This window comes from Cynoglossus semilaevis, chromosome 8 (assembly GCF_000523025.1).
Source record: "Cynoglossus semilaevis isolate Cse_v1.0 chromosome 8, Cse_v1.0, whole genome shotgun sequence".
Lineage (NCBI taxonomy): Eukaryota > Metazoa > Chordata > Actinopteri > Pleuronectiformes > Cynoglossidae > Cynoglossus > Cynoglossus semilaevis.
This window is the reverse complement of record NC_024314.1, coordinates 19,136,351-19,148,067: the sequence shown is the minus strand read 5'-3', so window position 1 is coordinate 19,148,067 and position 11,717 is coordinate 19,136,351. Positions and strand designations below refer to the sequence as shown.

The 11,717-nt window shown below is 41.0% G+C and overlaps 1 protein-coding gene across 1 annotated transcript in view; it reads right to left on the bottom strand.

Annotated features, from left to right (window-relative positions):
- Positions 1 to 507: 507 nt before the first annotated feature.
- The window catches only part of LOC103382680 (decorin-like), a 13,538-nt gene continuing 2,328 nt past the window's right edge, over positions 508 to 11,717 (bottom strand). Inside the window, exons 2-3 of the mRNA XM_025057849.1 lie at positions 5,041 to 5,279; positions 508 to 680 (exon numbers count right to left, since the gene is read on the bottom strand). Coding sequence (XP_024913617.1) covers positions 523 to 680; positions 5,041 to 5,260 — 378 coding nt within the window. The 5' untranslated portion in view covers positions 5,261 to 5,279 and the 3' untranslated portion in view covers positions 508 to 522. The remainder of the gene's footprint in view (positions 681 to 5,040; positions 5,280 to 11,717) is intronic.

Sequence of the window (11,717 nt, the reverse complement as noted above, 5' to 3'; positions counted from 1 at the left end):
AGTGGAAACAGCTACGGCTGTCTGGCAGACGTATTTATTACAGGTCTGAAAGCTGCAGAAATTTGGAGGTGTGGTTGTGAGGCGGCTCGCGGGTTAAGTTTCCACGCACCTGGCGACTGGGGGGACAAGTGGAGTGGCTGGGATTGACTGTCTCAGAGTGTGTTGGTGACGGTGGAAGGCTGTGGGTGAGTAAAAGAGCAGGAGGTGGGGGAGGAGCAGGACGCTCGGATGGAAGTTGCCGTGAGCTTCAAGCACCATTGCTTATTGGTTGACAGTGTTTTGACAACACCCTAATCACAGATGGTTGTAATCTCGGGACACACACATCGTAGACACACACGCTACACTACATGCCTGTACATCGTCTTCATGCCTCTGCAACAACGGCAAGAGAGATGTCTAACAAACGGGTTGCATTTAAGACCTTTTCCAGTTGGAGATTAGTACACTTTCATTGCGGTGAGAGCAGAGCTTACATAAGACGACATTATATAACATCATGAACGATGCACGCTGAAGTGTTCACGCATTTCTACGGAGGGAGGGGAGAAAGAGAAGGGCTCTTACGTGCAGCCCTTTGAGGTTCTTGAAGTCGTTCTCCTTGATCTCTGTGATCTTGTTGTTCTGCAGGTCTAGCAGGGTGGTGTCATCAGGAATGTCCTCAGGGACGGACTTGAGACCTGAGGAGCAAAGAATACTTTTTAAAATTAAGTTTAAGTCGGGCTACACTATGTGGTATGTTGTGAAATTCCATCAGTGTGATGAATGATGAGGGAAAAAAAAGGTGGTGACAAGTCTGTGTTGGGTCAGGTGGTGGAAAGTTTACCACAATCTGACCACATCAGGAAATGGGTACAAATGTTTTTTTTTTTGTTTTTTTTTACCTCGTCTACTTCATCCTTGTTGAGTCTACGGTCTGTTCCCCGGTTGTAGCAGACTAAAAGCTAATTGTCACAGTCTATTTTTATGTGTCGCCGTCATTGGCTAAGCATCTGCTCTGGCCCAGTGAGTAGAGACGTCATCTTCCAACCAGTCGGCCTGTATTGAAATCCAGCTGCAGACTGAACATCCCTTAGCCATAAACTGATGTTTCCAACTGGGGTTTGACAGGAAGGGCTGCACCAAGAGAGGTGTCAGGTGCCCTATGTGGTGCCCCACCACCAATGACAAAAGAAAATGTGATTTCTTCCGAGGGTTTAGGAGACAAGACTGGGTCACCATCCATCAGTTTTCGATGAAACCTTTTTAAAAGGTACAAAAAGACCGGGAAGTGGGATCATCACGAAAACCCATGTAAGGGAAGAGACAACATGTGGGGAGTAGTGATATTTGGCCAATGTCGTACTGCAGCTACGCATGGCTACAAAAGTACACAACGGACACGCTGGCCGCAGTCTAGGAAAGGTTTTGTTAATTCAAAGCTTAGTTTTTGATTTACTACGGTGTTATGTCACGGGCATTCAGCTGAGAGACTGGAAAACTGGAGTCAAGCAGGACTGTATCAAACCTAAAGGGGCAGGAAATGGAGTATACTCCATGGTACATAAAGTATCAATGACAGGGACTTTTTGCAGAGTGAGTTTTTACCCAAATGGAGCAAATGACTATTTGATGAACTCTAGTGCAGATTTGGTAAAAACGAACCCTTGAACAAATTTTCTTTGGAATAGAAAAAACAGCTGCAGAGCTGGAGTTTGAGCTAAAGAAAATTGTTTTGATTGGACTTCAGGTACATCACACATCACAGGCTAAAAACTGAAAAAAAAAACCCATCTATTTTTGCGAAGTGAGTGATGCCTGCTGGGAGAGATTGTGTACATTCTAACCGTCAGTGGTGACACAAGAAAATACACTGGGATTCATAATGTGCAGGTTCGATTTCAGAGGAAGAAGCGTAGGATAAACTGTTTAACAAAGACGTTCACATTCATCATCGTCTGTAAATGTGGACAGATTCTGTTCCAAAAAAATTTGCGACAACTTCTTTCAAGCTCACCCAAGCACTGCTTCCAGCTAGGTTTTCTTTCATGTCAGCTTTTTCCCAACTCAGCAGTGGACGAGCCACAGACCATCACAGCTGTTTGTGGTCACCACCATCTTTGGATCGCCACATTACGTACAGTATTGTATAGCTCCATCGGTGCACACTGCGCATTCTTTTTCATTGTTCTCCTCCAGATTTTAGGTTTCACATCATTTCCTGCTGCAATTTGGAAAATTCTTATTTTAATCTCTTTCCATCTTTGTGGGAATGGTAAACCAAACAGAGCTGGAGCAGATTGAAGCACACTTTTTCTCACCATTGAATACAGTTGTTTTCACAACTTTTTTTCCCCTTAATTATTGTTATTTTGCCTAAATTGAAGGATCAGGCTGTGGGAAGGGTGACAGATAGATCACTTTTTCTAGGACAGTGAAAGCATCGTTTGCTTTAATTTCCCTCTGTGGTCTAGTTCTGTCAGATACCTCTGCACTTCAACTTTATTTTACCAAGTGTAATACATTTCAGGGGAACCCATTTGGGGGCGTGAACCCAAGGTTGAAAAACACTGTTAGAGACTATTTTGTGTTTTCTTCCCAACCAGAACTGCTGATCTGATTGTTGCCAAAAACAGGATTGCTTTAGAGTTTTGTACACAAAAAAATTGTAGTTTTTTTGTTGGTCATTAAAAACGTGGGCTGGATGTGACTAAACACACCATCAGCTCACTTCACAGCCACAACAGAGAAAGTTTGTGGTCAGAACTTCTGGTAAAAAAGTGTTTTTTTTGTTGTTGTCATCCTGCCAGTTGCTGTGTCTCCCATCTTTCCACAAAGGATGAAAAGAATCGTGATGGTGAGTAGACTCCTTCTGCCTTGACCGTGTGTGTGTGTATGAAAATGTATACGCCTGTGTGTCCGGGTGTGTGTTTGAGTCCGTGCCAGCAGGTCTGGAGAACAGATGGAGGCTTGGGGTCCATCAGAGCTGATGCAGAAGTTGAGAATCCCACCAATGGGCATCATTTTAGTCAAAGTGTTGCTACTCATACTCGCGCTCCCGCTGATGATGTTCCTGGTGGGGGCCCGTCCGCGGCGCTGATGTCATGGGACCGCTCCTTTCCGGAACATTGCTCTCTCCAAATGACCCCATTTGTGTTGCTCATATTTTCCAGCTACCTGACCATCTGTTGCAGCTGAAGTCCTCCTTCCTTATATACAGAGTGAGGAGAGTTTTCAACAACGTGTTTCTGAACATACTCTACTTCTCTGTGAGGTTTAAAAGCAGGTTTTCTGAATCATCTCAGTTAGATCTCTCTAACGTTTGCAAACCTGGCAGTGTTCTGGCACGGACACTGATCTTTAGTATCTAAACAGAGTGATTTAAGATAGACTTTTGTTAGAGATGATGCAATCAACAAAATTAGAACTTCTAATGGTCTTCTATTGGTGGTGTGTTGGAAGAAAAACACTACAAATAAAGTCATGTTTTTCATTGCTCCTCTCTGTGGCAGGACTTCCACAAGCATCTCCACAGCAACTTCTAATTTTACTACCAAGACTGTTCTTCAGGTTCTAAGCCTCTCCCTTCCATCTTCAAACTTACTGTATATGTCTGATGAGCTCCAGATTTGTTTTCTGTATAAGGCTGATTTACCTCCTGTCAATGTCATTTTTCTTCAAGGTTTTCTGTACTGATTTAATCTTCTCTGTCCTTTCTGACTCTCTAAGTCCATATTTCTCTAAATGCTGTTTCGCTAATTGCCCAAATAGTTATAAAACAATCTCCAAAATACAATAGTGTCCTCTGACAATATGCCTAGTTTTGTCCCACCCTCATTCATCTCACTGGAGCTGAGGGGCCCCTCCTTTTACAAACACAGTCGTGCCAGAAAACAATCAAAACCAACCGCTCTGCAGCCAAGCAGTTTTGGTGTGATATACCACAAGAGATGAGGTCGAGGACTCTTCCGTGGCAAAGTTTGACAGATGAGTCAGGCTCTTCTCAGATTGGACAAACAGAAATGATAAGGTCCAGACACTGAGGATGACCTAGAGTAAACTGTTGTGACTGAACTGGAACAAAATGCTGATGAATTGTCATCTGAGAGCGAGGAGAGGCTGTGGACCAGACCAGGTGATTTGTTCACGACTTTTCCAAGCTGTCATTTAAGCTCTGCTGTTGTTTGAGAAAACTTTTTGCCCACAGAGAGGAAATAGTGTAATTGTGACAGGAAGTGAAAAAAAAAAAAAGCACCGAACATCTGTGAGTGTTTAACTTATCTAAGCTGGCGTCATGTTCTCTGGGGGACTTCACACTAATGCGTAACATAATCCACCCCTTCAGTGACCCTGTGGGTTTGGGTGGGTGGTGGAGACAGACCGGCTTGTAAAGTCAATGACCTAAAAAGCAGTGGTGTCATTCACCACAATAAAGGTACAGTTTGGCTTTTGCAGGCAGACACACATGTGACCTCAGCAGATTTTTGAAAACCAGCCCAGTGCCTAAACCTGTGAACAACAGGATTCACATTTTAAAATTCTACAAAAACATTTAGAAGTACTTCATTACGTTAAAATTTAAACAGCATCTTTTTTTTAATGCTAGCGTTTTATTAGCATTGTTAGCATTTTATTTAGACTTTTTTCATTTTTGGTGAGGATTTAGCCATTTTTACTATTTTTGGTAACTTGTTTTGTTTTATTTGATAAATCTAATACATTTCCCGACAAATAAATTGATTAAAGTACAGTCAATTCTCTTTGTTCATACTTTTTGGCTAACTTCTTGTTGTTATTGTTTGGTTCTGGTAACTGTATTAGCTAACTGTTATCTCATTATTTTTGGGTATTTTTGCAGCTAAAGCTAAGTTTATGTCATTAGGCCATAAAGTAAACGAAAATACAGTCTTATGTGTGTATCCTAGCTTAGTGTACAGGCTAAAACAACAAAACCCAAAAACCCCCAAAAAAACAATTCAGGATTATATTTAACCATTACTACAGGCTAAAACAACAAAACCCAAAAAACAATTCATATTTATGTATGGTATTTGTTCTCACCGAGGTCAGAGCACTGGATCACACGGAGGTGACACTGGCATCTGAATGGACACCTTGGTGCTTCAGGCCTAATAGGGCCGGTGTGCACTGTAACATCTGGAACATCGGGCCGGCCCGATCCTGGCTCATCCTCCATCATGAAGTCTAGAAAGCCAGACTGGCGAAATGGCAGAGCCCAGCAGGCGGTGACCAGGAGTAGAGAGAGACAGGCGGACCTCATGGTGCTGCTAGCAGGAAGCCTGAAGGAGCAGAGGACACAGTTCAAAGGTTTGGGCGGATACAGATCCAAAATAGTCTCTCTGAATTGTGTTCAAACTGTTTTATATAACTATGTGTTTCTAATTGAATGTAATTATCTGCAGCAAAGTAGAAGGAGGGAAGATTTCAAAGATGGCAGTGGTTTAGAGGCAAAGGGCCGACGGACATAATGTAAGAGACTGACACTGACTGATGTCCAGAGAGGCAAAGGTCGGAGGCCAGAGGTGTGGGTCAAAGGCTAAAGAGTTAAACACTTGGGTGTAGAAGTAAATCCTGGTGAAATGTTGACATTTTCAGCAGAAGGTGAAATGTAACAGATGCAAAACAAAATGACACATTATACAGAAGCTGGTTCTACTGCGGTCTGACTTTTAGATTTACTGTGTTGTAGGGTGATTGAGAAAATAAAATTGAGGATTACAAAAGCCTACAAAGGACGTTCACTTTGACACATAACACAAAATAAATAAAACAGTACGATATCTAAAAGTGGACGATGATGGATGGACTTCAAATAGCCAGGGTAACACCAGGATAGTTCAAAAATTGCACCCAAAATGTAGCATAAAATGCTGAATCTCAGCCAAGAGGATTAAGATTCATGACCAAAATTCATTGGACATTAAATTTACTCTAGAATACAGTAGAGTAACTGCTTAAGCTTAATAAAGCAAAATTATACGTTTTAAAAGAAAACCTAAATGTTGCCAGTTCGCACATTCGCTCACATTTAACACCACTTTTGTAACTTTACAGAATGCATCTAACACAGTCTTTACAGAGACAGAAACATCTTTTTGAGCCATTTGTAGGTTTTACTCAAACGTGGCAAAAATTCTGGCTATAAGAAACAGACTGTATTTAATTATTGCTACTGTTGATGGACCAAGTGACTGTTAGCTAAAACGTAATTGGAGCTGTTTTACATCCAATGCACATACATTCTGTAAGCTTGATCATTGTAACATGATTCACCAGTAGTTTCGTGAGTCTGCTTTCAATTCCAAAAATCTTTGTGGTTGTGAAAGAAAACAACAGCACCGACTGAATCAGGAACATCTGCATTAGCTCTCAGGGCAATACGCAGGAGACATTTCATGGCTGCCACTGTTGTCTGCTTTAGGCGAGTACTACATTCTTCTGTTCTACGGTAATGAATCACAGGACGAATGATCGCAGGTTTGCCAAGAACTTCTTGGTGTCGCAGTTTGTCGGGAAAACAAGGCTATGGAGAGAGAATCCCGAGCGACTGGTGGAACTTTCAAGCACACAACCACAACCCAGCTGACTGGCACACTCACACGATCGCTTACCCACTCTCCTTTATACTTTTTTCTTTAAATCTCTCTTTCACATCCAAAAAAACTCCCTGACCTTTAGTAAAGAGATGTACACACACACACACACACACACATGCATACACACACGGCCAGTCTCGGAGACCTAGCAATCTGCTTGTCAAAGCGTAAAGCCAGAACTTGCTCCTTCCTCCTCGGTGCCACAATAATTGAAGGGCGGATTTTAGCCACAGCTGCTAACAAATGATTTGGGAGACGTTTGTCTGCGCTGAGCCTTGACCCAAACATTATGATTGAGATGATGAAACTGAACCAAAACCAAAAGACTGAAAAGTGGCTCTAGACTTAACTGATCCATTTTATTGAAACGAACCTTTTGACATTTTTTGTAAAACGTCATATGTTTAAATAAGATAATGATTTTTTTTTGTTGGTATATATTATGAAACGAACCTTTTGACATTTTTTGTAAAATGTCATATGTTTAAATGAGATAATGATTTTTTTTGTTGGTATATATTATGAGTGCTGCCTTCATCTTAGCTGTGAATACAACTCAAAAATGTAACAGAACGTGCTCCAGGTTTAGCTCAGTTAGCTGATCAGTAAAACAAACAGAGCAATGTTTCGTTGTTAGCAAGCAAATCAAAAAATACAACACCAACATTTTTTCATGTTCAAGAATTCTGTAGATTCTTAAACATGCTGCTGTACGTGTTATATATGTGTTATTAACCTACATAACCAGCAGAATGTTCAATTAGACCTACTGCACACCCAGAATACGCTAACAACTGTTAGCAAGCTGTCGATCAATCCTCTTGGTCCTTGTAGACCAGAAGTATATACCACTAAAGCAGTGTTTCCCAACCTTTTTTGAGCCACTGGACATATATATCACCAGGAAAAACCCCACGACTCACCAACAAACAAAAATCTCACAAAAAGTATATGTAATGAAATATAATAATCTTCTAGTTTAAATGACCTCATAATTGAGTAAAATCTCAGCCTGTTTAGTTGAAGTCAATGCTGATATAGTGGCAGGAATTGAAGACTTGAAGACACTTATAAACATAACAGCATTATCTTTTTTTTTTAGTTTTCATAGCCATCTGCTGCGACCTAGCAAAACTTTCATGCTTTGACGACCAAAGAAAAATCATATACAATAAATAAATCATAGTTTTCAGCCCAATTTAGTGAAATTGGATAATTTTCACGGCACACCTAATAATTTCTCACGGCACACTAGTGTAAAGCACATATAAGAAAAAATATTTTCTTCCAAAGAATAAAACAAGTGCTTTTTTGAATGGATTGAATAAACAGATAAGAAGAGATAATCCCTTTAGCGTGTACGTTGCAAACAGGCCATCATCCTAATACTGTTGGCAGCTAGCCTTGTCCTTTGTTGTTAAGTCCTGCAATTCAAACTTACATCGTGTCACTATTAGCAAGCAAACACTAACATGCCGCCCTTCACTTATTGTTGTTACTAGAGTGTTAAGACGCCTGTTTTTTGAGCAAGAGTCCTGTGGCTGGCTAATTATCTTGACCACATCGATCAAGAAGTTGAGGCAATTTTTTTTTTCGTGGAATTTTGAAAACTTGCCTATTCCAGGACCTGGGATTGAAGATAGAGATTGAATACAATGTCTTTGGTCCCTGTCTTTATGAATGACAGAGTAGGCGAGGAAAGAAAAAAAAGATGTGCTGACAAAGTGTTATCCAGGTCAGGGTTACTCCAGGTCATGGAGATCAAGATTGAGAATCACAGTCTGTAATTATATTCAACATCCACCACTGTGACACACTGTACAGCTCTGGTTCAGTGGTTACAGTGCTTCCATACAGTATGTCCAAGCTTCAGATCAGCTCCATTCACATGTGACTGGCAATGAATGGGATATAAATCTGTCTCTTATTATTTCTATTTTTGCTTTTGTAACGTTGCTAAAGCTAAAAAGGACAAACAAAATGAAGAATGCAGTCCAATCCCAGAACCTAGAACCTTGAACATAAGGCTGGGTAAGATTTATGTTTAAACGACAGATGCAGCTCTGTTCTCTTAGAAACATGTTGCTTTGACTATAACGAAAGAAGCAAATGGGTCTAAAGATACAGTAGAGCCGTAGAACATGTTGTTCTTCTGGTTCTAAACACTGAGTAATCTTGGCTCTGTCAAGTACTCTTATCTTATCCTGGCTGAAAACTTAATCCAATGAAAACCTTGTCTGCAGACTTGGCTAAGACGATCAGGCATTTTTTTTTTCTAGGTTTGACACTCTTGGGTCAAACAAGCTCTCGCTGATGTTTAATGGTTCACTTTAATGGTACTGTGTGCAGATGCCAGGAGGTTGATCTAATAGTTGATACATTCATTGCCAACATTAGAGACTCTTTCAGTGTTTTAGGCCTTTCACTCTGAACTTCTCACCCCTTGAGTTGAAACCTTTAGAATTATGTCCAAAAACAGTTGACAGACACTTTGAATAACACCAAGTGTCACTGACAACTGCTGATCCACGTCTCCCTACTTTCACCCATGACTTCAGGCCCATTAGCAGATGTATTGCACACATGTGCACGGTACTGGTATAGATTTCAGATGTCTGTCTTAAATCTATCAACTCTTGTAAGTGAACGTCCCGGCTACGTATAACACAAGCCAGAAGAAGAAAAAGATAAAAAAGAAGGAGACAGGAGAAACGTAATGACTTTGTCATTGAAACAGAGACAGTTTCAAGACATATCAATGATTAGATAAAGAAACATTTTGAAAAGAGAATATGTGGGATTTTAAAAGCTCATAATTGTCGGGGCCATTTATATGGAACCGCAGCTGCAGAACAAACTACAAGGGGTATAAACATTATTGACTGTGTGGATTTTTTGGGATCTGAAACCAGAGGGCTGTGCTAGCTGGGAATTCATGGCTTTGTAGCAGCATCAAAGTGCTGAAATAATGGGTCAGCTAAGGTCTGGCGGGACGTATAAATGTCAGACCAACTCCAAAGCGCAGAGCAAAAAAGCAAACACATGGCCGGCTGTTAAAACAAGATAAATTCAAAGATCTTCACCGAAGGATCAACCTGTGAAGACCATCCTGCTAAGCTTCTTCATCATCCCTCAGCTCTGATGACACAAAATGCCTGAAGTATTGGACGTCTCTCCAAGGACACACCTGAAGCACTTACGTGAACCGACAAAGTGGATTCTCAAAGATACACACAAGCTAAACCCGCAGGGTTGTCAGAACAACATGCAGGGACTTGACTGGACCATGTGGGCTTCATGTCTGATTTGTTTGATTATAACTACTTAGTAAAGATTGGTGAAGTGAAGAAACGTCTATGACCAGAAATGTGTCCGGTAACTACTGATCTAGAACCACTAGCATTATTATTTGGCCTAAATTGATGACCTGGTTTCCATGTACCTATCGTACACATAGAGGTGGGCAACTACTTTCCATGTACCTATCGTACACATAGAGGAGGGCAACTACTGACAGCGGCAACTGGCCTTTCATCTAGCCCAGACAAAAGGGAAGATGAAATGGTAACAATGTGGTATGCTCTATGATATGACTAAGGACAAAGGTAGTAACAAAGGAAGTATTGAAAAGGAGAATGCCAATTGTGGGAATCACTGTTGTTCAAGTGTGCACAAATCTAGGTACAAGCACACAACAAAACCTGTGTGGCCCCATGGCACCACCTACAAAGCATTGCTGGGCTTTGTTGTATCACAATTAGTATTTTGAGCATCATTGGGGCTAATGCTAGCTTGGGTGCTGTGCTGTCGCAACATATTTAAAAAGACTTATGCTTGTCAGCAGTACCCTGTTGATATACTAGGTTGTCAAAAAAATGTATAAAAGAGTAATGAGCAGAGGCAGACGAGACAAAGTTTAATTTGTATTTTCAAGATTTACGTATGCTAAATGCTACGCTTACCATTCCTACCCTCATGCCTCGTGTCTGAGAAAACCTGTGATTCATCAACCACCATGTCTGACTGAAAAAAAAAAAAAAGAGGTTGACATTTCCTGCAGCAACGACATCCTTGTCAATGTCTCTGTGTCCTCTTTTTTTTTTTTTTGTCTAGTCCTTTCGCCTTCCTCCCTGCATTTTCCCCTCTCCTCAAGCCTGGCCCCAGCTTTCCTAATGATTCCCAGACAGGAAGCAGAACTTGCACAAGAGAGTAAAGTCTTTTTTTTTTTTTCCATTTTTGCTTTGTCACTTTCTCCTCCTGGTCACAGTTTCTTGAATAAACCTTTTAAATTCAATGCAATATTGATTGTAAATACCATCAAATCCCTTTTAGGAACACATTCATTCACATTTTAGCTAAAGAAACAAGACAATATAAAAAAAGCCAAGAACGACCATCCCCTTTGTCCACGTTCTACTCTCATCCTTTCTATCTCTGCACCCCGTCTGTCAGTAATGAATCACTGCAAGGTATTTACAAGGCCACAGGACATTTGAAACACGTGTGGCCTTTTTAACCCGTCAGCAGATGAACGTGGACTCCCCTTCCTCCCAAGTGGCTGCAAGAAACGTGTACTTGCGAGGACTCGTGCATCTGACTGACAACAAATCCAAACCCTTCTCTGTAGAAATATGCAGCTTAATGCAGCGGTCAAAGCGAGGAGTCAACGGTCATTATTCTTAACTAATCTCTGACATGTTGGTGGGGGACTTTGTGAAAAAAATATGCATGGACAGAGCCAACAAACAATTTTGCAGCCAAAACATTCTTGTATTAAGTCTTAGTCTTCCTCAGCTCTCATGTGTGCTTCAAGGGAGGTTTTTTGGCTTTAAAGAAACCCCAGATGCTTTGAACATTACAATCAAGGTCTTTTTCTTTCATGCATTTTAGAAAAAAGTGTCAGAGCCGTAACTGTAACTGAAGGATCCTTTCAAAGCTTTTTTTTTTTTTTTCATCTATATTGTACGGAACCTTTGCATGAGAACGCGAGCAAGTGGTTAGGCCACATTTCAGCTGTTCCATGAGAAGAAGCTGCAGGCCTGCCATCAACCTCAGTCCCATTATCAACAGTCTGCGCTGCACAGACGTGGACAAACTGCCCAACCTTCTTTCTTTCCTTTC